This window comes from Corylus avellana, chromosome ca9 (genome assembly GCF_901000735.1).
Source record: "Corylus avellana chromosome ca9, CavTom2PMs-1.0".
Taxonomy (NCBI): Eukaryota; Viridiplantae; Streptophyta; class Magnoliopsida; order Fagales; family Betulaceae; genus Corylus; species Corylus avellana.
In genome coordinates this window covers 15771437-15797389 of record NC_081549.1, presented here as the reverse complement: position 1 = coordinate 15797389, position 25953 = coordinate 15771437, and the positions used below count along the sequence as shown (strand labels likewise).

At 36.7% G+C, this 25953-nt stretch overlaps 3 protein-coding genes and 1 non-coding gene across 4 annotated transcripts; 3 read left to right on the top strand and 1 right to left on the bottom strand.

The window, feature by feature from the left end:
* Positions 1 to 2326: 2326 nt before the first annotated feature.
* Positions 2327 to 16057, bottom strand: LOC132191312 (uncharacterized). Its single transcript, XM_059606262.1, has 14 exons — positions 15498 to 16057; positions 15055 to 15130; positions 14872 to 14961; positions 14740 to 14784; positions 14388 to 14489; positions 13723 to 13819; positions 13170 to 13228; positions 10986 to 11096; positions 10744 to 10880; positions 10616 to 10655; positions 9283 to 9345; positions 9004 to 9197; positions 3492 to 3983; positions 2327 to 2653 (listed from the first exon to the last, which is right to left on the bottom strand). Exons 1-13 carry the CDS (start codon positions 15908 to 15910, stop codon positions 3497 to 3499), a joined length of 1914 nt encoding a protein of 637 aa, XP_059462245.1. The 5' UTR covers positions 15911 to 16057; the 3' UTR covers positions 2327 to 2653; positions 3492 to 3496.
* Positions 16058 to 17102: 1045 nt separating this feature from the next.
* On the top strand, positions 17103 to 19168 carry LOC132191313 (dual specificity phosphatase Cdc25). The gene is made up of 3 exons (XM_059606263.1): positions 17103 to 17263; positions 17376 to 17514; positions 18755 to 19168. The coding sequence occupies exons 1-3, from the start codon at positions 17181 to 17183 to the stop codon at positions 18929 to 18931; spliced, it is 399 nt and encodes a 132-aa protein (XP_059462246.1). The 5' UTR covers positions 17103 to 17180; the 3' UTR covers positions 18932 to 19168.
* A 647-nt stretch (positions 19169 to 19815) lies between these two features.
* TRNAI-AAU (transfer RNA isoleucine (anticodon AAU)) lies at positions 19816 to 19889 on the top strand. The gene has a single exon. It is a non-coding gene; the product is annotated as a tRNA-Ile (tRNA).
* A 152-nt stretch (positions 19890 to 20041) lies between these two features.
* Positions 20042 to 25503, top strand: LOC132191298 (uncharacterized). The gene is made up of 4 exons (XM_059606246.1): positions 20042 to 20134; positions 20216 to 20293; positions 20479 to 20574; positions 25243 to 25503. Exons 1-4 carry the CDS (start codon positions 20132 to 20134, stop codon positions 25318 to 25320), a joined length of 255 nt encoding a protein of 84 aa, XP_059462229.1. The 5' UTR covers positions 20042 to 20131; the 3' UTR covers positions 25321 to 25503.
* Positions 25504 to 25953: the final 450 nt, after the last annotated feature.

The following is a 25953-nucleotide window of genomic DNA, read 5'->3' as shown; positions in this document are numbered from 1 at the left end:
ATAAAAAAAAATCATGCATAGGGTTTTTTAATGAATAGGATACATTGATAAACAACCTAAAAAAAAGTTTTAGGATAAAATCTTGGCATTGCTCTGAAAAAAAAAAATGGCAATAAAATAATTGCTTTGAAGCTTGGAGGACAAATTGGGAGTTAATGATTTCCATGTCAGTGTTTGATCAGTTGGAAGGGGGAATCACTGCACATCAAACCATTGTCTTGTCAATTGATGAAATGTGCACTTTATAATTATGGGTGGTACCATGTCATGTCTGGCCAATTTTGCTCTATGAGTTGTTACATCCATTGGCTCAATCTATGGGCAACACTCATTGACATGCATGAAAAATGGGGCCCTGTATGTGCCAACAAGAACGAAATAATGCAACATTTGATGATATATAATTTGGTTAGATTATGATTGACCTTTTGATTATGTGCAACATTGGCTCACAAAAAGTATATAAAATAAAAAAACAAAGAAGATTATGTTTAACATTGATGAGCTGTTTAGGACAACAACAATGAGATTAACATTGGATAACTTGATATAATATATTTTACAGATCATCTCTATCTCCATTTTAGGTGAGATGGAGATGAATCATTCTGTGGTTCAAATTAGATTTTACAGATCTAATGATGTATTTGTTGTCACATGTGAATATGTTGCAACATTTTTTTAATATGAGATGTCAACATATACATTGTTAGATGCAACAATTGTGATCATAAAAGAAGAGGATTTTGTTCAACTCAAGCTCAATTCGTTTCATAAAAATAAAAAAATAAAAAATAAAAATCGAGCTTAAACATTAATTTTGGCTCGAATACTAAAAGTCAATCTCATACAAACTCAGCTCAGCTTAATTAGCTTAGGCTCGTGAACCAAGCTAGTATAAACTCAACTCAACTCATTTGAGCTCATTTAAAGCACTTGTGTGTATACTGTTACAATCATAATGTCAGTTAAGGATAATCTTAACTAAGTGTATATAAACTCTTGGACACTCTCCACTTGTAAGCCAATTTTCAAAGGTAAATTCTATTTGTTTCATTTGGTATCAAAATCAAACACCATGTCACAGGTTTGAGTCAATGAGGGAACAACTTATAAGCTAGATTAAAATGATACAAACCTAAAGCATAACTTACCTATGAAAACTAGCTTACAAGAAGGAAGTGCCTAAGAGCTTATATATACATGGTTAAAATTATTATTTACCCATATAAGACATTAAGATCGTAACATACCACCACGATTCCGCAGCCCTAATCATGTCCATACATGCTTTTTATATGTAAGGGAACATTCACTCTCCTGAACAATTTTATGTCATTTATACCAATAGCTTTTAAAGACTCTACGATTTTCCAGAACACCTAAGTTTAAATCTCATGCATATTTTCAAGTCTTTGGATACTTAGAATTTCTCCATTTCCGTTGTAGGGCTTTGTGTTCTGGGCATGGAGTCGACCACGAAAGCATAAAACGCCAGGCAAGTGGTTAAGGTTAAACAACCACAAAGATTAATTTTCAAAAAGAACGAAGAGGTTTTTCACCATTAATTTTTTTTTTTTTTTTTTTTTACCAGAAAGATCGTTTTGTAATGTGTGGTGAGAACAAATGAAAACTTCATGCACTCCTGAGTTCTTCTCTGGTGTACGTTTGGGGCCATGGCCTAGAAACATAGAGAACAAATGGAAGCTTCAGTTGGAGCTAAGCTCATTTTGCAAAGACAATGTGACTTTGAAGATCATTTTCCGTTGGGAACAAATGGAAATGGAAAAACCCTTTTAAGCCAAAGTAATTAATACTATCAACTAAGTTTGGAATACATTGTGATGAGAACTGAACACGCTCTCACTTGGCTCTATTAGATGGCTTGACTCTATCAGATGAACAAGAAATATCACTGTAAAACTTCAATGACCAAGAAATGTGAAATATCACTTGGCTCCTGGGGGGAAAAGAAAAAGATATACATATTTTTCTTTTTTCTTTTTTATGAGCTAAAAGGCAAACAAGGCAACAAGGCGACCAACTGTAGCTACTCTACCAAGACGTGACCATGATAACACTTGCCTACGAGGAACTACTCATGAAGGGCCTAAAAGGCAAAAACCACAGGCACTCTCTTAAGACCAATTGAGTCATAGCCTGACCCAGTCTCACCATAACATCAGTAGAAACCAATGCGACTAATACTAATTAAGCATATATAGATGATTCTTCATTGCAAAGAGTCGAACCCACACCCTATTATATGCCCAACCACTTTGTGAATTTCCTTGGACCACTGAACCACCGCCACTGGTGGTAAGAAGATGTATATAATCACCTGCCTTGACCATTAAATATATACTCCAGTGAATTCTAAGTAATATCACTTCGCAGTGATTACTCTTTAAACTTACAACTATGACCATTAATCTAAGTATTATATAACACGTACCGGTACAAGGCACACTCATTACTCCGGCAGCTACCTGAAAATTTCATTTGAACCTTAACCATCTAATAATAAACATTCAATAAACAATTTCTACTAAAGTGAACCTTACAAAATGCTCTCATAAAATTAGATTTTAAATTACACTATTGGTATCAGAAAAATAATGTCAGCTCGACGCCTCCTAACAAATTCAGAAACCTGAAACAAAAGTCAAGTAGAACAAGAATTAGCACAAACCGTGCAAACATGCATCAACCATCTTAGTACCAGCAATAAACCTCCATCTGAGGACATGGAGAAAAAAAGGATGTTTATTTTTCACTTTTGTAGCCTAGTAGAATTTGTGTTCTCTCATTTAGGGAGGCTTGAGATTCGACCCACCATAGATGTGGATTCGTGGGAGTTGGGGATTCTTCTATAGATTTAAAAAAATAAAAAAGGAGAGAAAAAGACTATTATCACTTGAAAAAAGTCATTTCACATGTGATGGAGCTGCTAATTGTAATGGAGCAACAAAGTAGCACTGTCAAAAAAATCTCATGGCCATTAAGGTTAGCACCATTAATAATATCAGCCCACGAATTAGTTAGATGGGTACATTAAGCAAAGCCGAGACCACTGATTGTAGTGAAAGAATATAATGAACTCATAAATTTGATTCTTTAAATGCAGCAGCAAGATGTTCGTTTTCAAACAATTTACAAATGGAATGCACTTTGAAATGATTTGCAAATCAAAACAAGAATTATGTCTTCCAAAATTAACAACAAAATGCCATCAGGGTTTATTAAAAAACATTGGATGTCTAGTTGGATGTGTAATGTAGAATACGTATGGTAGGATAAATATACCTCTCAAATCTTAGAATAATAATTGATGATGACACAATAACAATAACAACTTAAGTCAATCATATTTATAAAACAACAACAATAATAATCATCACTGTACTTAAACTTTCTTTTTTTATGAGAAATCAATACTGTACTCAAACTTAGGTCAGGCAACCATATAACAACTTCATAAAAGAGCTTACCTTTCTCATGAGAGCTTGGTACAGAAAAGTTGCAATCTGTCTTCACTTAAACAACTGAGTAAACCTTGGCTCATGGCATGTGTGTACTTCACATCACGAACAGGATGTTTTTGTGTATTAAGATGCTGAAGAACTGTAAAAGATGGTAAGTCTTGCAAGATCAAATCGCACATTTTATCATCCCCAGATGCAAACAACCTATTTTGATTTTCTATGTCTATAATTGCAGACTTTTTGGGTAGTCGAATATCATTTACATTGGCACATGCAGAACCCCACTTTTGAAAACAGTTGCTCCCCACCCCCCGATAATGAACATGGGAGCCTTGTGTTCCTTGCCCTATAACTTGAGTTAGTGAAGGTTGAGAAATAGCCATCTCATTTGACATCTCAACTTTGGGACGATATGAAGCAACAATATCATCACTGCTAGGAGAATAAGCAAGGGATATACAAACGCCTTTATTATCTGTTTCAGGAACCAAAAATGGCCTTCACAAAAATCCAGTGAAAAAATGTTAGAATACACCATCACATGGTACTGATATAACTTTTAGACTAATACAATAATACACTAAATGGCCTTCATCAGCCCTGAAGAATTAAATGAAACACTAAAATTTTTATTATTTTTAAGAGAGAGGAGTGAGGAGAGAGAAAGAACAAGGTGTGCTTAAAATGGCTTTCTTATTGCAAAGGCACACCCAAAGTTCCGGTCACACCACTCAACTGGCTGGAGTGCAGATTTGGACTGGATGGAGTGCAGATTTGGGTGATTTGCAATTGAAGACTGCCTGGAGTGATCTTTGATCTTTTTCGGATTTCGACTGAAGACTGGAAGGAGTGCATATTCGGGTAAGTCTGCTGTGATTTCTTTTTGGGTTTTGTTTCTTTATTTTGCCATGATATATGGCGAAAAATGGAAGAGGTAGAGGTTGAGGATGTGGTCGGGGTCAGGGCCAGGGTAGGGGTCGATGGTGGAGGAAGTTGTTGAAGATGGAAACTACCGATGCGCTATGATTTGGTCCTCCTTGATTTATTCTGACTTGATCTGAGTGTAGTATTTCCTTTCCATACTTAGTTTTGTATTCTCTCCTATTTAAACCCAAGTAAACCACATGGGAATTATCTTCGAATACTCCCTTCTTTCTTTTCTACTTGGTATTAGAGCACTGTTTGGGTTCCCTATTTTCGGGTTAGTGGTTTCTTTCCTCCGTCCGTGGATGTGCAACTGGTGCACCCACGTCCTTGTGGTTGTGCAACAGGATGTTGCCCAGCCTCGTCTAGGTCACACCACCCAAAGAAGGTGCCGCCAGCATCATCTGAATTGTACCACCAGCAAATGGTGGAGATTTGGTGCTGCTCGATCCATCACGAACACTGCAGAGTGTTTTGTTTATGAATCGATCGTGAAGGGTTGTGTTGTTTGCTTATTTGGTGGATTCTGAGAGTTTACTGGAGGTTTTGAGGATCACCAACGTACTCCGGTGTGGCCGGAGAGCCTCCGGTGGCTCTGTGTGGAGTCTGTTTCTATTTCAGAAGCTGTGTCTTTTGGGTTTGGACAAACGGTAGATCGTTCAGCAATTTTCCAAATGACAGGTAAGTCCTAAGTTACAGGTCGTTTACTCTCGCATAAAGTTGTGTATGATGCAGTAAGTCATGTGGATGCAAAACTCTCTAGTGTTTTAGTTGATAAACAATGGGTTTGGAGGCCTGCAAGATCAGAAGATTTAGTGTCAATACAAAGTTTTCTTCCTTCCATCCAAATTAGTGATTTTGATAAACCTTCTTGGATGTTCTCTAAATCAGGTAAGTTTAATACATCTGAAACTTGGGAAGTAATTATATTCAAATAATCAGTAGTTGCATTGTGGAAAATTGCTTGGATCTCATGTGCAATCCAAAAGCATGCTTTTATACTTTGGTTGGGAATTAAAAATAGACTTGCTAACCAAGATAGAATGCTGAAATGGGCATATACAAGGGACATTAAATGTGTGTTCTGCAGAAATTGTATCGAGTAGAGATCACCTCTATTTGATTGTGGATTTACTAAAAGATTGCGGAGGTAATGAAAAAGTGTATATGGGGTGTTCCTGAAACGGATTGAGAAAGAATTACAGATTGGGGAATAAAAATGCTAAAGGAGAAGGGTTAAGGGCAATAATATGCAAGCTGGTACCGGGGGCAATTGTATACCATATTTGGTTGCAAAAGAACTGCAGAATCAGTCAAGTCTGATGAAAGGATAATGAGGCCATTTTATGAAATAGTGTTTTCTAAGAAGGGTTTCAAGAATTATGTGTTGAATAGGGTTCTTGGGTGGGGAATTCCCCTTTCTAATTTGAGTAAGTGAGTAGTGTGATGTAAATTTTTTTGAATTGTAAAGGTGTTGAATGGTTAGGAGTGAGTTAGAAGTGCTAAGAGTGCCACGTTGTTTATTGTGTACTAAACTTCATTGCTTGATGGAATGACGTAATCATTCAAAAAAAAAACATGTTATAAAAGATTCATCTAGAATTAGAGTTGTTCCTACTCAAGGAATGCAAAGAAATTAAGGTTGGAAGAAGTGCTCCCAAAATGAATTCAAACCATTGAATTCATAAATTAAGCAAAGATATAGAAGGAAAACCCTAGAATACATATCATGGCAAGATAAACCCAATCAACCCCTTCAATTGCATATGGCAGATAAAACATAAAGTGGGGGGAAATACAAAAAAAAATAAAAAATAAAATAAAATAAAAAGGATAATGACCAAAAAAAATTATTGTATCTGTACTTCTTGAATGCATCAAAGTCTATGATTGCTCCTATAGGTGAGGTGGGAGATGTAGAAGGATTGGCAAGTATACTTGGGTGTGGAGTGGAATCGATGCCGTTTATATATTTGGAGCTACCTTTGGGTGCTCATAATAAGGACCCATCTATATGGAATAAGGTCATTGAGAAGATGGAGATGAAGTTGGCAGGGTGGAAGCGAATGTATTTATCCAAGGGTGGGAGACTAACGCTGATTAAAAGTACGTTTTCTAGCATACCCACATACTACTTATCGCTATTTCAAATTCGCAAAGCGTATAGAAAAAATACAAAGAGATTTTCTGTGGGAAGGTGTAGGTGACGAATTCAAGTTTCACTTGGTAAATTGGTCCAAAATTTGCATGCCTACGGAGGTGGGGGGATTAGGAGTAAGGAATTTGATTCAATTTAATCGAGCTTTATTGGGTAAATGGTTGTGGAGATTTGCAAATGAAAGAGATGCGTGGTTAAGGAAATTAGTGGAGGTTAAATATGAGGTGATGAGGGGTGGTTGGTGCTCCAAGGAGGTAGGAGGATCGTATGGGGTGGGGATGTGGAAATGTATCCGAAGGGGGTGGGATGATTTTAAGCAACATGTACGGTTTGAGGTAGGAAACGGGTCTCGAGTATTGTTTTGGCAGGATGTGTGGTGTGAGAAGGTATCATTGAATACTTTGTTTCCCACTTTGTTCAATATAGCATGTGTAAAGGAGATATGGGTGGAGGAGAATATGGAGACAGTAAATGGTGCTATTCATTGGAATGTAAGGTTTATTCGAACTGTTCATGATTGGGAACTGGAGGAGGTTTCGAAATTTTTTGAAATGTTGTATTCCCAACAGGTAAGGCATGATGGGGTGGATAAAATTTGCTGGATTCCCTCAAAGAGAGAGAATTTTGAGGTGAAGTCATTCTATAAGGTGAAGATTAATTCAGACCCGGTAGATGGCCCTTGGAAGATTATTTGGAAGAGTAAAGCTCCTCCGCGAGTGGCTTTTTTCGTATGGACGGCGATGATGGGGAAAATATTAACGTTGGACAATCTACGTAAGAAGAACATCATTGTGACAGAGTGGTGTTGTATGTGCAAGAAGAGTGATGAATCTATTGATCATCTATTATTGCATTGTGAAGTTGTTGTAGAGATATGGAATATGATTCTTTAGCTGTTTGGTGTAATGTGGGTGATGCCGGGTAGGTTGAAGGAATGGTTGGGAAGTTGGAGAGGGCAAAGGGGTAAGCGGTCAGTCATGCAAATCTGGAGGATGGCCCCTTTGTGTGTAATGTGGTGCTTATGGAGAGAAAGGAATGTAAGGAGTTTTGAAGATTGTGAAATGGGAATTATAGAATTGAAGAAAAGGGTGCTCCAAACACTTTTCTCATGGAGAGTGTTGTGGTATTCTTCGCAAGTTTCAATGCTTGCGGAATTTTTAGATTTATGTGCTTCATTTTCAGTTTAAAGCTTGTATTTATGGGCTCTTTTGTATACTTCTTGTGTATATAGGTTGCGCCCCTTGCGCTTTTTAATACATTGACATTACTTATCAAAAAAAAAAAACTTCTTGAATGCATCAATGTGTAACCAGTTTGAACTAAACCAAGGAGCAAATTGAAGTAAGTTAGGTTTTTGTGTTAGCAAATTCAGTGTCAATACTAATGTAGTTGTAAGTCCTTTATTAGGGTTTAAGTTGGTTCTGGAATTAAGGAGAGTTGTTCTGAAAAATATCAAGTCAAGAGGCTGCCAATCTAAGCCCAGTTGATAGGTGATTGAACATGAGTACATTGCACTTCAAATAAAAAAGCCACAGAGAGGCTAGTTGATAGATGGTTCATAAATGTTCGAACATGGCATTCTAAGAGTTGAAAAATTGAGCCACAAAGAGCTTCGATTGCTCAAACACGATGTTTTCACAAGCTTCTCAAAAGAGCCACAGACAGCTCTGGTTGATAGCCGATCGATACAAGTTCAAATGAAGGTGTTCAAAGTTGAACCACAAAGAAGTCCAGTTGATACCTGATCGATAAAAAGTTTGAACAGCCGCTTTGTTTTGTAAACCAACTTTAACCTAAACTTTAGGTTTTCTCAAGGCCTATATAAGGATTGACATGCACAATTTTTCTAAGGGTGCTAGGCCATATTTATGTGTGCTAAGTTCTTACATCCCTAAGCCTTCATTGAGTGATCTCTCTTAGAGTTTATTCGTAAAACCACACAAGCTTCACAAAAAGCCTTAAGACATCGGAGTTTTGGGATTGCAAGGGTGCTAGGCTATTGCAGTAGGAGATAAGTGGATTGCTTGTTTGTACAAGGTAGTGTCTGTTACAAAAGTTTTGTTAAGTGTAAACTTCTTGCAATTGAATTCTTCTATATAGTGGATGAGTTTTTTGAGTTTGGCTGCATCAAAGTGGTTTTACCTTTAAAGAGTTTTTCAAAGGGTTTCTACTTCGTAACCAAATTGTATTGATTGATTTATAGCTTTCATATATCTGGTGATTGTTTTATGTGGTTTTTAATTTGACATAAATTCCATAAAACACTTATTCAACCCCCCCCCCCCCCCCAAGTTGTTGTTTGGGGTCTAAACTGCGTTTTTCAAAGTATACGACAAAGTCAAAAGGATCAATAATTTATTCAAAATGGCTTTGTACCTGAGCAAGAAAGATGAGAACAAACTCAACCAATACATACATACAATGATAACAACCTACCCTTCTTCAGCACCACCAAAAATCCACTGACATAGGCCAATCGACGAAGCAGATAGGACGGACCTAACACCGGAAGTAAGAGTTGAACTATGTAAAAGTGAGTGAATGGTATGCACAGGATTGCATGTCAGCCCCCTCAGGGAATAAACAGGCCCAACAGTCTGGCGAATATCAAACACCAAAAGGGAGCCATTCTACAAGAAAGGGAGAAAAGAAAGTAAAAGATCAGCATAAACTACTAGGGTTTGCAAGATACAAAAACACAACTAAAGGCCAGACCTGCAGTCCAGCATATATGTAATGTGAGTTGTGGAGATCCCATGAGCATGACCAAGCAGCAGCCTGGAAGTACATATTCCGTTGTTTAAGTAACAATAATAACAACTTTCACAGAAAGTAAATAGTGAAGGAAAATATAGAAAAAGGGCCAAAGTACCCCACGTTTGGGATATGTAGATAGAGAGTTAAAAACAGATAATGGCATGAACATACATTTCTCTAAACATATAGACATTAGTGGGAAAAATTTGATGAATTTTTTTTTTTTTTTTTTTTATACCAGATGGAAACTGTGGTATGTCCAGGAGTAACATATTCAGTTCAATATCAAGTCAGCAAGGATAGAACCACTGTCTGAAACGAAACAAATTTATGGGAGACTCTGCACCATGCACTCTGTATCCATGTCCATATAGAACATAATGAGTATTGGATCTGGACTTGTTACTGCAACTATCAGCACCATGCAAAGAACCAAGAACATCACATACGTATACTGCAACCCACTCAACTAAGGAACTCCGCAATTGATGTTTTGGGAAGGTTCCACATATTAAAGAGTAAGAGGAAACTTCATTTAACCCCCTTCAACTATTCTCACTTTTGCAATCTTCCCCCTAAAATTCAAAAACTCTCAATTTAGTGTATCAAACTTTAAAAAAATTTGTAATCTCACCCCTCCCGTTAGGGTTTGGAGTTAAATTAGATAGTCAAATGGTGAAATAACCATTATACCCCTATAAAATTTATGAAATTACAAAATTACAGAAAAAATTGGGAAAATACAGGAGTATTTTGGAAATTTCTCACCCCCTCCGTTAAATCCTAACGGAATTGTGATATTACAAATTTTGTAAAGCTCAATACACTAAATTGAGAGTTTTTAAACTTCGGGGGGAGATTGCAAATGCGATGAAAATTCAGTAGGATTAAGTGAAGTTTCCTCAAAGAGTTACAGAGGGCCTTCATCTTGTTGATAGATTTCATTTATCTCCCTTAATGAAGTTTGCTAAACTAAAATTTTGGACTTGTGCATCCACATAAGACTCATCACATAAAAATAAATCATTTGTAGTGTAGAATTACAAGGCAACAAAGAGTTTTTGGAACATTTCTAATGGTGCAAGTTCACGAAGGAGAAGCCCAAAAGCCCCTAACCACATTATCATGATCTAATCGTACCTACAATCTTGTTCGCTGTATATATAAATATATGTATGTAACATACATACATATACATACATTAAAAGCAGCATAAGGCTATGGAACCTGAACCTGATATCAAGATTTTTTATTACTTGAAAATAACATATAAAATGGATTGAACTTTTACCGGTAGATCATAGGAAAGGACGATATTGTTGCTTTCCAGACTGTAACAAATGGAACAACCATGTCATCAAGGTAAAAGATTAAAGACGAAAAAAACCAAAACAATAGTCGATATAGATAAGGTCACACCTGAGAACTGATAATTTTGCCATTGAAGCAAAAAGTGCATGGCTGCCATTAGAAGGAGAAATGCATAGGTCCCTAATAACTTTCATATTAGAAGGAAGCAAAATATCTTCCTTTTCATGTGGAGGTATCAAGCTCATCTGCAAAACCATGCTCAAAAGAAAATAATTACAATAATTTTAGGAGCAGTTCCCACAAAATCCGAAAAGTCAATGCTACTAAAGCCATAACTCAAGAAACTTTACTTTGGTAAGTACAGATGTTGGCACCATCCCAGACAGCCTTCGCAGGATAAATATAATTTGGCTTGAAGAATCTACATCAACTAAACGTGCACCATCTACCTGGAACTCTTTCTACAGAAATTTAAACGATAAGTTACTTGATGCTATGTGGCAGCAAACATTACTCAAGGAAATGGTTGATCAAGTTAAAACACAAATAAGTAAAGAAAAAGATGTTACAAGAAAAGAAATTAGGAATGGTAAATCACACCATCTAACTACGAATAAACCTACAAAAATTATTTACCACCTTTGAACTACAAGATCAAACAAAAAAGGCCCTAACTTCATGTTTTCAGCATCACTAGTCCATCTATCATGTAGTTGTTGGTTGAAGCACGTGAAACATATCATGCCTTTGTCACGTGATAACTTGGAAAAGACCGATTTCCACGCTGTACCTTGCAATTCAACAACCCACAGTCTACTTGTGTGAAACCTTTGCCATTCTTAATTTGGTTCTTTCACAGATTTGGATTTTGGTTGTAATGGGTATTGAATCATGTTCTTGGTTGGGAATAATGTGGATTTTTATCCCACAACTAACAAGACTGCTTCTAAGTTGCGGAGAAAGAACTGTTCAGTAAGGAAAAATGTAACAAGTTGTTACATGACAAGCACATGATATATTTCCATCATTTCAATAAAATGAAAACTTTGTAGACAGACTATTAAGACTGAGTCAACTTGAAGCGCTTCATTGTTTAATTTAATAAACTATCTCGAATACTAAATATTGCAACATCAAATAGAACAGTCTGAACAAAGCTAACTAGCCACATAATCATAGGATTTGCTCCAATGGTAAAGAAATTTGTAGACAACATAAATGCATTTGTTCCTCATACTTCAACTTACAACGGTTGTGTTCCAAAATAAGTTTCAGTCATTAGGGCCAAAAGAAGAAAGAGAAAGGTGTCCAAAGGAACATTACAAAAAGTTAAGGGCTTGCTTGAATGAGTGATTTTTTTGTATTCTTTTCAAAATTGTGAATACCGATAAGAGAAAAGTTGTGTTCCAAAAGGCGTCAGTGTCTGTGTGGTTGTCCAAGAAAAGTTTGTCTAGTTATTTGGTGAAATCCGCAACATTACGATGGTTGGCCCTATGGCTTTGTAGTGCCTTATGGAGCTCTATTTTCGAATTATTTGAGTTAGCATGGGCCATGCCTCGCCATATAAGAAACCTCTTCACTTGTTGGAGAGGGAAGTGTTGTAGTCCTCAAAGTGAAGCTATATGAAAAATGATTCCACTATGCATGATGTGGTGTATTTGAAAAGAAATAAATGACCGAAGCCTTGAAAACAGTGGCAGACTTGAAGGCCTTCTTGTTCTATACTATTTTCCGATGAATGATTGTCTATGATTGTTTTCATATTTCTAGTTTTAATGACTTTCTTGATTTCTTTTCTTTTTATGGCTAGATACTTCTCTTGTATATTTCTTCCTTATGTACTTGAGTGTGCCCTTTGGTTTGGTCTAATTCGCATGTGTATACATTTTCTGATTTCTTAGTGTTATGTGCTTCCTTTTCTACCTAGTAGGGGTTCTTTTGTATTCTTCCTATGTACATGGGTTGCGTCCCTCTACACGTTTTTTAATATACATTATTTATTAAAAAAAAATTGTACTTGGGTGTGCCCTTTAGTTTTCAATTAATCTCGTTACTTATCAAAAAAAATTGTACAAGATGTCATGTCCTTTCAACACTTTGTATCTTTCAACAACTGCTTATGTTTTTCCTTGAGTTATTAATTATCATGATTTTCCTGTTCTTTTTGCCCTTAATAGTTAAGTGGCTTCCTTTGTATACTTCCTATGTACATGAAAGCACCTTACGATTTTACTTGATTACTTATAAAAAAAATATATATGGTGAGGGCCAAAATATACTAAGCCTCTCTTTTGTGAATCCCTATACTTGACAAATTCGGCTTAAATCATTGTATGAGTGGATGCTTGCTTTTGGTTGAATCCCTAATTCTTCCTTTTTAAAATTTATTCATCATAAAAATTTAGATTGTAATCTTTAGGTGAGCCATTTGCATTTACACTGTGTACTTAACGTATCATTGTATGTAGTAGCTCAAGGTGCATGTTGTAAGAGGAGAGGGAACCTAGCATAATGGACAGCAAGAAATGGCAAACCTGTAATATGAAACTACAAGAAGATCCTTGCACGCACAAACTTGAGCCAAAGTTGTGTCCTACAAGAAATATTCAAACATACAAATATTTTTACACAATTCAATAGGTAGAAAGAGAGAAAAAAAAAATGCTTATAACACTTCAGCAAAGTTACACAATTCAAATATTTTATCTTTGTTTTATGATACTTTGTATTTATGGATGATGGCGTATATGTTTCCATTGTCAATAAGTTTTAGTGATTTCCTTGTAAGTTTGGCACTTGCTAGTTAGGTGGTTCCTTTTGTATACTCCCGGTGTACTTAAGGGCGCTGAGATTGGTTTATTACTTATCAAAACAAAATACTTCAGCGAAGAAGGCAGCAAAAAGCATCAAAAACCATAAAATCATTGCTCAAAAATTCCTCAATGGTGGACATAAATGACCTAACCACAGAATCACATTGGAGAACACATATAATGTACAATATATACACATGTATGAAAGTATTTGCAATTAACATTAAGCATGAATTTCACAAGGCAATGATCTTCCATTAAGAAAGATTATTACCAAACATAGGTCTTCCTTGACAGTCCCCACCCGCATTTACTAATCCAGATGGCCTGCTCTGCATATCTCCTACTAAATGCTCCAAATAAGTTTCCCTCTGCAAAGAAAAACTTTTGAGACCAAAAAGTAACAAATAAGGGATAGAAAGAAAAAAATAATAATAAAAGAATTTTCTTCTACCTAAACATTCCAGCGTGCTATTTGCAACTTCACCAACAGCAATAGTAGAAAAGAACCGATGCAGCACTTGAAAAAAGTCTTTTTTATTTAAATAGAACACTACATCCCAATGATTCTAAAAATTACAGAAACATGCACAGATATCATGGCTGGATAAAGAAAGCATAAAACAGCCAACCATAAAGCTCAATGGAAGAGAGATTTAATATATAATTTGGTCAAGATGGTAAAAATTAAATCAATGTTATCACATAATTACAATAAATCATTGTACAGAAGAAAGTATAAAGAAAGAGATGGAGAACTTAGGAATGACACTATTGCCAACAAAAGTAGTAGAAGCTCACAGAAAACATGGCTGCTGATATTTGCTACGTAAGAAGCACCAAAGCATAACGCACACTGACCAGTAAGAATTTCTGATACCCAATTGGTTGTGCAATTCATACAATCAAAAAGTGTACATAATTTCCAATCAAACATACCTCTGTCAGCTGGCAAACTTTTAGATGCAACTCAGCTTCTCTCTTTTGCCATTGAGCTTCTCTCTTTTGCCATTGAGCTTCTTTCTTACGCCAATCAACACCCTACACATCAAGTATAAAACTAAACACTTGCTCCATATGCTAACCAAGGACCACTTGAAACTAGGTCGTTACACTATTATGCCCTTTTCTTTGGGGTTTTTTTAGCAAACCATAGCAGACGGAACCTGATCATCAGTTTGCCAAACCCCTGCATATGTGGGTATCACAGATTTGAAAAATCCATCTAACACGGCCATCAATTAAGAGATGTGACCAACTTTTTTTTTTCTTTGCCCAATAAAATTCCCACCTTCTTCTCAAGAGAAGCACATTTAGCCTCAAGTGATCGAATTCTCTGCAAACAAAAAAAGCCATGATTCAGATTCAGATTCCTGTTAAGTTTCTTCGGATATAATAACATCCCCACAAGATTTAAGGTGACCTTTTGTGATTCTTCATCAACCGCAACAACCTGCGATGCAAAAAGCCTCCTTACATCCTTCAATGTGCATTTCTTATTGCATTGAGGACACTACATAGCGGGGGCAATACAAATGTCAACAAACAAAAGGTTCGTTCCAGATAATTCATAAAAACTACGTCAGAATTATATAGCAGACAATACCTTTCCAGAATTTACACGTTGTTGTAGCCATTTCTTGATGCAAGACATTCCATAAATGTGCCCACAAGGAAGACAGCTGCAGTCCTCAAAAAAAAAAAAAAAAAAAAAGAATAAACACCAAGAGAGTGAAAATCACTAAAATTAACCACAGAAGATTTCGTGTCAATTATCAAATTAAACGAAACCCTGAACACACACAAGCCCTCTTACACAAACTTTTGATGCCTTCACGCTCCTATGAATCCAAAATTCAACATTTCACCAGTTTACCACTACGAAACCTGAAAAAGAAATCCCTTACCCACTCCACCCTAGTGCCCAAATCAACCTAAAGATTATAAATTTTTTCTAATGTAACCGGAATAAAACCCTAGGATTCAAGGTTCTGAAAATTCGAATACATGTGAGAAAAAAAATGGCCAAGGAAGAGTAAGCATTCGCACCAGATATAATGGCCACCGTCAGTGGTCCAAGCTTCCATGCAAATAGGGCAAAAGAGGCCGTCGATTTCACTCCGATTCCACTCATTCCCCTGGGAATCCTCAGCGCTCCCAACTCCGTACGAGCAACACGCTTCTCCTCCTTCGGTTCTCCTCCGCTTGTGGCCCCCTTCTTCCACCCTAGGAGATTCTAGCGCCGGAACATACTCCTCGCCTTCTTCGTCTTCGGTTTCTCCTTCTTCTTCGTCGTCTTCGTCTTCGTCTTCGTTTTCGTCTTCGGTTTCTCCTTCTTCTTCGTCTTCGTCTTCGTCTTCGTTTTCGTCTTCGTCAACGCCTTCTCCTGTGGCATATACCTCAAATTGATCATAGTTTTGGAGAAAGAGAAGGTAATCAGGGTCAGCGTCGTCGTCGGACATTGCAGCTTCGACCGTCCGTGAAGACAATGCCGGAGAGTTTTGATTCTTTGCGTGCGGAGAGAGACAGTGAGACTCAGAGAACTGAGAAGCGACCCAAAAGTGATGGCGTTTTAGAGGATTGTTGCCTTGATGGCGGGTAAGCCTTTGCGAAAGGAGCACTGAAGAGTCAGACAAGTGTAAGAGTCAGATGGCTTTATTAAAAAAAAATTAATTAATTCGTAGAAATCCCTCTCTCTTTCCCCATTTCTTTTTTTTTTTTAAGTTAAATTTTTATGAATTAATATTTAGTTTTTAATGCCTCAAAATTTATTTTTAAATTTAAAACTAAAAATTAGAGGTGAAAAGTTAACCCTTTAAGAATTGTATCATCAAAAATGGTTTCAATTATCCTAAATTTGATGTTGATAATTTGGTGAAAATGCTTAAAGACACTCATTTTCAACCTCACCAATTTGATGGAAAAAAAGTGATAAGTTTAATAGTGAGTAGTATTTACTCACCAATTGAATGAAAAATAGTTTATCTCTCCACCTTTTTATTTTCCGTTTCTCTCTTTTCCTTTAATAATTAAATAAAGAATAAACAAATCTTTAAAAATATAATATTTAAATAGAATATCGAAAGTTAATTGTTAAAATAATGATATGACTATGAGTGCTCTAAAAAAATTAATAGTTAAAATAGAGAAAAGTGTATTTTTTGTGAGTAAAATTTGGTAAGGCTACTAATAATGCTTCTAAAAATAACTCCTTTTTTAAAAAAAACAAATTCATGAATATAATATTGTAATTTTATAAATTTTATAGGACATCATTTTTCATCATTTTAATATTTGATTTAACTCTATAGCATATTCTGACAAAACAGGTATTTGACATGATCTGTTTACGACTTGTTTATCTTATGCATATTTTTTTGTAATAAAGTTCATCTAAGCGTCATAAATAATAGTTACATGCATAGGATAAACAGATACATATTTATTTGGCAAATACCTCTTTTGCCCGCCCTAAATTATAAGGGTTACCTTGCTGCTTGCATACTTTTTTAAATTTTGATATAGTAAATTAAATAAAATAATAAATTAAATAAAATAATTATTGGATGATACCGACTTATCAATATTAATCAACTCATAGATTATTTATAGTTAAAAAGGAATAAATTTCAAGATTGTAAAATAGTGGTGAAAGGTAAGATTCCTAGTGCAACGAGGTAGCTCCTCCTTTTTATCTGGGACAGAAAGAGAAGGACGAAGAAAAGCAGAGGGATGGCTCGGAGCGTCTCCTACCTAACTGGCTCTCAGCTGCTCTCTCTCAAACGCCGCCCCAATATTGCCATCATAGATGTCAGGTTCGTTCACTAGCATACACTCTTCTTTCCAATTTTGATTCATAATTTAGCTTTTCTTTTTTCGGTGGATTATTTGATTCTTCCATTCATATGTGTTGACGGGTTTTTCCAGGGATGACGAGAGAAGTTATGACGGTCATATATCTGGGTCTCTGCACTATGCGAGCGACACTTTCTCTGACAAGATATCCAATCTTATTCAGGAGGTGAAGGGGAAAGATACCCTTGTTTTCCACTGCGCTCTCAGCCAGGTTATGTTGCAGTTTTCAAACCCTGTTAGGTTTTCCTGATTTTTTTATTTATTGGGTATTCGTTTTTGGATTCGATTATCTACTGGGTTTCTTCAAATCAATCCCTGTCTACTTCATATTATTTGTGATGCTGAAATGAAAAGTTACATACTTACATGCACTCAAAAAATTCTAATACAAGTACCCCAAACTCCCCCAAAAAGATAAAATTGTATTATACATACCATTTGTGGGGAGGGGAGGTGTGCTGTGCTGACGAAAACAAATTGAATTGGAAAACGCAATGCAGCATGAGCATGTGATTCTTAGCGGCGTGGAGTATGTTAGTGTTGGAGTACTAATCAATCAGTTGTTTCTTGTTGATTTTTTTTTTTTCCTGTGACATAAAAAAGTGAAGTGAATGCAGTCTGAAATCTGACTTGCAGCCACTATTTTGTACTCTGTGATTCGTCATTGTATTTGTGGATTGCTAAATGACTGTTGCTGTCGGATGTGCTGACCACTTCAAATCATTGGTTCTGGTATTAAACCGGCGAAACTTTGCAACGGAGTAGCTTATTCGAATGCTATATAAATTCATTTACTATGTGCATCACCTGTCTTTAAGATCCCTGTGGAAAACCACTTTATCTTGAAGTTTTGCATATTTCATTAGATGGAAAACTTAAAAAAGCCACAAAGCCTTGCACTAATTCTTGATCTTTTTGGTTGTTCTCTCTTATATACTTCTCGTGGAGTTGGGTCACGCTCTTTGTGCTTTTAATAAATTTGCTTTACTTATCAAAAATAAAAATGCAGTCTTCAAGATTTTTGACTCTATATACTGTGACGCTCAAACGTCTGTATCTGCATATTATTTAAGAACAAATCTTCTTCAATTAAACAAAAATTTGTGATTTCTTTTCGTTGCCCTTAGCATTAGTATACTGAATTTGCATTCATAAATTTGTTTCAATCTGATTTAAACCATTTTTTTCTAAATTTTTCTTCTTTTCCTCACACCATATGTAAATAAAATTGTTGCATTTAGGTTGCTTTCAGATACAGCACATTTATTTCTGATGCATTTGTTTCACCTTATTTTCCTGGTTCTTCACATACCACAAAGAATTTGAAGCTTAAATAGTTGGCTTGACATGTTGCATCAGTCAATAGCTCCATTGATAATATGATACGTTTGAAATTTACCAAATATGGTTGAAGGGTTTCCTGATATCTATACAATGTTATGGTTTTCTAGGTTCGTGGACCAACTTGTGCGCGAAAGTTTGCTAATCATCTTGAGGAGATCAAGGATGATGCAGGAATAAAGAACATTTTGATTCTGGAACGTGGCTTCAATGGCTGGGAAGCTTCTGGTAGACCTGTTTGTCGCTGCACTGATGTGCCTTGTAAGGGGGCGAGTGCTAGTAATTAATTGAAAGAAACCCTGGACGGGGGGGCCATACATTGTCATGTTATGGCCATCTACATTCAATCTCGGTTATCATAATTCATGGCAAAACGATTATGTTATTTACTTCATAACATAGAGAGTATATCATGTGTTGCCTGTCCATTTGTACACTACTTTTTATCCTCCTCTATTTTCTTAAGTATTCTGGAGAGAAACCCATGGATTCTATTATGAATGCAAAAAACAATTTTGCTGTTATATACAGTTTAGTTATTCTCTTTTATAACGTGCAAATGCAGGCCCTTGGTTGGGCTAATGCAGTAGATAGGCCCCTACAATTTAGATGGCCATGGTTAGGGCCTCTCGTCGGATATGTTACAGCTCACCCGTGACCAAGAGCTAGATACCACATTTTTATTTTATAATGGTGATGTGACAATATCATCTAATCTTTTGATTTTTTTTTTTATTTTGGCTGGAACTACAACATTATTATTGTGGGATTATATGAATTATACCTATTTACACGAAATACCTTTGGTGATTCCCACTCGTTGATATATAAGAGCCAAATAAGATTATCTTTGGTTGATAGGGCAATAGGAAGATAAGTTAAAAAGGTTGGATGATCCCATATTGGAGAGTGTGAAATGATTTGTTGCCGTTATCTACTCCTTTCACCTCAAATACTACACAGTTTGAACTTTGAAGTGATTGATCCTATAAGCTTTTTATAATATTGGACCATTAGGAGTGTATTTATATACATACTATTGATTATCAAACAAAAATTTGTTTGACGAACGGTGTAGCTCTAGAAAAAAACAAAGAAACTATGGATTTTCACTCTCGAATGGTCTATTTTGTTTTATGAATATTTGACTGTCAGACGTCTAACCAAACTTGGCCTATTAGCTCAGTTGGTTAGAGCGTCGTGCTAATAACGCGAAGGTCGCAGGTTCGAGACCTGCATGGGCCAAATTTTTACATCGTTTTAGACTATCCTCTTTCTTTTCCTGCCGTTTTCGCAGATTATAGAGAGAGTCTCTCAACGACATGACGTTTACCTTAAAACTGACTTTGTACAAAAGACAATTTTATATAAGAAATAACGATATTAGGATCCTTCTCTTCACGCTAGAAAAACAAACCATCTGAATTTTCCAAAAGCTATCGGCCTCCATATTGATCGTACGCAAAACCAAGAAGACGATCCTGAAAATGGTAAAAATCTCTGAAATTTCCATTTTCATGCGCTTGATCGAGTTCTCTTTTACCTTAAACTATGTTTATTTTATGTTCCAGGTCTGCTTGGCGTGTCTATTACCCCTTTTCCTCGTCCCCATCGTCAATATTCTTCCTCTTCTCTTCTATTACATCATGGTAAGAGAATCCCTCTCTGCGCTCGTAGTTGTTATTTAATCTGGGCTCTCGTTTCTCACTTTCCTGTAGAGGAAATTACCTTTAATTTTGGTTCTCTAATTCACTTTTGCCCAATTTCGCTTTCTTCTTTTTTAATTTTTGTTAGCAATTCAAATTTTTTTTTTTTCTTTATGTGAAATTTTCAGGGAAAAGTTTATGGGATTTTGGGCTGGGAATACAGGAAGCCAGAGAGGGTTCCTCCGGCTTGTCCTTATAAGCCTGCAGCCAAAAATGATAGCAAAGTGAGTGAGCCAATGCTAATGCTTTTCATTTTGTTGATTATTCAGTGCTCCCCTTTGTTTTTACACGCAATTTGGAATCTTGTTGGGTTTAAGAGAATCAGTTTTTGCATTATTATTCTCTTTTGACCCAAAAAAGAAAGAAAAAAATAAAGTCAAAAACTTGTTTTCTTTTGGAAAGAACATGTTTAAGGATGAGGCATTGAGGTAGCTGGAGTGGTGGGAAAATTTTGCCTCCACTGTGGTAGAGATCATTGATAATTATATCCTCTTTTGAGGGAACTATTTTGATGTTGAAGATTTGGGAATGCATGAGGATAGCACAACTGTGAGCCATCGACTTTGTGGCTATGATAGCAGCTCCCTGCTCCATATGAAATCTATCTAATTAATATTGTAGAAGATTTCTTTTTCCCTAAGGATATAGACATGAAATCGTAGACTGGCACTCAATTGAAGAAATCGGGATTTTGAGATATCTATTTGTAGGTTCTTTGCTACACAAGCCTTATACTTGAGAAAGCATAAACATTTTCCCGCTGTGATGAACAGCGTTGTATGGTTATTTCTTTTCCCCAACTTGCATGTAATGGGTGCAAGTCTATTTTTTTTTAATAAGTAATCGAAATATCATTAAAAGCGTAAGGCGCCCTCAGATACACAAGAAGTATACATGAGAAAAAACCTAACTAGAAGAAGAAAACAGAACAAGGAAATCATGATAACTAATCACTAAGGTGAAACAAAAGCTGCTGTCCAAAGATACAAAATATAAAAAAATGACGACTTAAACTCCTCCAAAGTTCTCTTGTGGTCCTCAAAACTTTGTCATTTCTTTCTCTCCATAGATACCACAAAAGGCATGATGGCACTATCTTCCACATAGCAACACTCCGAGTGCTCCTGGCAGTCCACCAACATGCATATAAGTCGATTACTCATTTAAGCATAACCCAAAATAACTCAAATTGACTGAAGAATACATCCCATAAGGCACTAGGAACCTCACAATGGAGAAGAAGATTGTTCACAGACTCACCGTTTCTTTTACACATACAACATCTATCAACTATGATGACATGTAGTTTGCTTAGATTATCCAGGTAAAGATCTTTCCTATGGCCATCGACCAATCAAAAGAGGCCACCCTTAAAGGAAACTTGGTCCGTCAACACTCTTCCAAGGGAAGTGTAAGCCATTATTGCGAGCTAAGACACTGTAAAAGGATCTAACAACGAACAAACCTCTTTTGAAGGAGACCCACCAAAGCTTATCTTCACCTTCCCGTCTCACTCTAACTAAATACAATACCTTGAATTAAGAGGCAAAAACATCCACCTCCCAATCATGAGGCACTCTAGCAAAGCTTACATTCCACTGAGTGGATCCACCCAACAACTCCTAGTGAATCGCAACAAAAGCATCATTTGCACACACAATGCCAAATAAATCAGGAGAGCATGTCCTTAAGAGCCATATCCCTATAGCACAGATCATACCAAAAAGGAACCATATTTCCACCCCATACGTGGGCAAATCCTAGGTAGGCAGATCCTAGATCTTGTTCTTATTGCCAATGAATGTTTTGATAGTAAAATAAGATCTAGGGAGCCGAGTGTACTCTGTAAGCTGGACTTAGAAAAAGCCTATGATCACGTTAATTGGGATTTTATGATGTTATGGACATGCTGAGGAGGTGTGGTTTTGGGGGGAAAGTAGCACTCTTGGATAGCTCACTTTATTTCCACAGTGCGTTTCTCGTTTTTGGTGAGTAGCACTCTTACCGGTTTTTTTAGTAGCTCCTACAACTTGAGACAAGGGGACCCTTGTCCCCTTTGTTGTTTGTCATTGTGATGAGGTGTTGAGTAGGATGATTTCTGCCGCAGTGAGTGTGGGACTATTATCTGGTTTCTCTCTAGGACAAGGATTGATATCTTGCATTTTCTGTTTGCAGATTATAATTTGATGTTTTGCGGGGCTGACCCATATCATCTACGACATATGCGGTGCTTGTTTTTATGTTTTGAAGTTGTCTGAGGCTTGAAGGTTAATTTGGCTAAGTTAATTTTGTTTCCTTTGGGTGGTGTTGTTGATGTGGATGGGTTGGTAGGTATTATGGGCTGTGGGATAGAGCGTCATTTGGGTAGTTAGAAAATGATGTATTTAGGGTGGTAGGGTTACCGTTATAAAGAGTACACTTTCCAATTTACCTACGTACTTTATGTCTCTCTTTCCTTTTCCTACGGTTGTTGCAAACCGTATTGAGAAGCTTCAATGTGATTTCTTATGGGGTGGGCTAGGTTGAAAGTTCAAATATCATCTAGTACGCTAGTTTAAGGTTTGTTCTCCGATCCTTGGAGCGTTGGGGGTCCAGAACTTATTGATGTTCAATTGAGCTCTCTTAAGGAATGGCTATGGTGCTATGCACATGAGAGAGAGGCTTGGTAGAGTGTGGTGGTAGACTCTAAATTTGTCAGTTCATGGGGTGGATGGTGTTCTAATGAACCTCTTGGAACGTATGGGATGCAACTTAGAGATAATCTTCCCCAACACCATCTTTAGCTTGGTTACCAAAATCTTGGCAATAATTTTGTAAATGCTACTCACAAGGTTGATTGAGCAAAAGTACTTGGGATCAGGAACCCCTGGAATCTTCGAAATGACGGCGATAAATGTAGCATAAAGGCTTCTTTCGAACTTACCTCTAGCATGGAAGTCACGAAAGACCTTCTTAATGTCTTCTTTTAATAAATCCCAGCAAGTTTGGAAGAACGGCACAAAGAAACCATCAAGGTTTGACTCCTTGTAACCATTCATTGCTTTCACTACCTCCATCACCTCCTTTTTCTCGAATTCTCTCTTCAACCAGATAGCCTCAGCCTCCCCAATAGAATCAAAGGAAAGACCATCCAACAAAGGCCGCCAGCTGAACTGCTTGGTATACAATTCCTTTTAAAACTGGACAATGTGCTCCTTGATCCTCACCCGGTTAGTGAGAGATGTACCATCAATCAACAAGGAGTCAATGGAGTTCTTCCTCCTATTGGAGTTGGCCACTTTGTGAAGAAACTTTGTGCGCTTATCACACACAACCACCCCCCCTCCCCCTTAACCACAATGCCCTAGATTTTTGCCTCCAACTCACCTCCTCCGTGAGAGTAGATCTCTCTAACTCGCTTAAAACTTCTGCCTTCTTCATTCTTTCCTTGAGGCATAATGCTTTCTTCAATGATATCAAGAGCGCAAACCTCTTCCGAAAGGATCTTTTTCTTTCTCCCTACATCGCCAAATACCTCCTCATTCTATTTCCCTAAATCAACTTTTAAAGCCTTGAGTTTGCTGGCCACAATAAAGCTCGCAGAGTCTTGGAAGTGATAAGAGTCCCACCCCTTTTTTACCCCTGTGTAGGGTTTTGTCTACAACTTTAAAGAATTCTTGCTAAATAATAAATTTGGGATGGTTGAAGTTCTTGTATATGTTGTGTTTGGGTCAGTACATAATGTGATTCATGAGAATCTCAATCTTTTATGATATAACCTTTGCAACTTATTCCAAATGCTTCCATAAATTTTTGCTAGTTTTCTCTTGAAATATCCCTGCGTTTTATAGGTCCAACCATCAAACGTATTGTTTTTTGATTTGGTGAAACAATCACGTCATATTACAGAAATTAGAGGCTTTGGTCTAGCATGACTATTTGACCTATTCAAACTTGTTAATTGGGTTGCTAGTCACTTTGGTTTGCTTAGCACTATGGTAGCTCCGTATGCTTCATATTAGTGACTTGAGAATGTGCAGAACAGACGAATCCTCTTGGATAAACTTACCATGAATACTGATGGCTGGTGGTTTGACAGCAAGGCTTTTTTTTGTTTTTGTTTTTAATGATTTTTGACATTAAAGATATTTCGGATATGAACTTTAGATCTGCTGGAGTGTGCTGTTTGTTATGTTTTGTAGCAAAGAAGTTTCTAATTGCCACTTTTGAGCAGCTTTGAGTTTATGATTGTTATATACTTAGAATCTGGATTCTGGAAGCAAATATTCACCACTTGACCTACTTGAAACTAAGATTAATTTTTCATCATTTGATTGTTTTCTAAAGGTTGAAGATTGCCATTATAGAATTTTCCTTGGCATTTAATGCAATGGTAGACCTTGGGCAGCTGAAAGTACATTAGGAAGGGAACAGGATCCTCTCCAGGCCATTTTGGACTGGAGAATATATAATTAATGGTCAGGATCTCTTTAAAGAGATCTTGAGGCCATAAATAGGACATCTGTCCCATTCATAAAAAATAATAATAATAAAATATTATATATTTTTTTAAAAAAATTATAAAACAAAATTATAAAAAATTAAGGGGTGGCCGGATCACCCTAGTTGGGGCTGGGGTGGCTTCGGCCACCCCAGACCGCCCCATGACCCTTAGGGGTGGCAGATCTAAAAAAAAAAAAAAAAGTAAGCCTAAGTTGCCCTTAATTAATGGACCTAATGGTAATTGTTCCCTTTCTAGGCCTTTGCATTTAATGATATTTCGATTACTTTTTGTAATTGTTCCTTTTTCTTCTCGATAGTGTGAAACAGATTAGATGATTTTTATTATTTGTATTATATTTTGGATAAATATGCTTCTTGGGTAACTGAAATAGAATTTTTCATGTTTCCAGGTGGGGGTTGAAGCTGTACCCGGTGCACCAGAGTCTGTTTCAGAAGCGGTGGGAGTGGCAGATGAGAAGCGGGACTGAGGCTGGACTACTTTCTTCAGTTGCTGGGCCTTAGGCATAGAAAGTCCTTGCTATTGTTTTCATTATCCCAACTAGACGTTTGTTGGAAGCTTTATAACCTTTTGTTGTATGAAATGGTCTTGACAGATAAAGACACTTAACATTGAAGGGATGAAAGATGGTAATTGCAGTAGTTTTTACTTATCTTGGTGGATAACCCTTTTATTGTATCAATTCAAACTAGGACTGAACATTGACCCCTTCGAGTACACTCTTAGGCCTCCTACTGATGGCCATCAATTGTCGGTTTCGGTATTGTTCAATCAACCAAAAGGGTCAGATATTAAATCGAACCAACTCGCTTAGGGTCAATGGGCAATCTATATACCATCCGACCAACCTTATGCTAGTGTAGGGTTTTGTGAGAGGGTTGTTGTCATTGTGCCAATTGCTTCGAGTACAATTGAGATCCCAATCCCAATCCTGTAAAACTGTGTATGACAGAATTATGTGCCTCAAAATCCCATGAAAGCCATGAAGAAAAACAAGTCCAGAAGAAAATGACAAAGGGAATGGGTCTTCTACACGTGTGAAGGAGTAAGCATTTTTTCCTGTGAACAGATGGTGGGGTGTGTGTTATTTAAAGAATGTTTG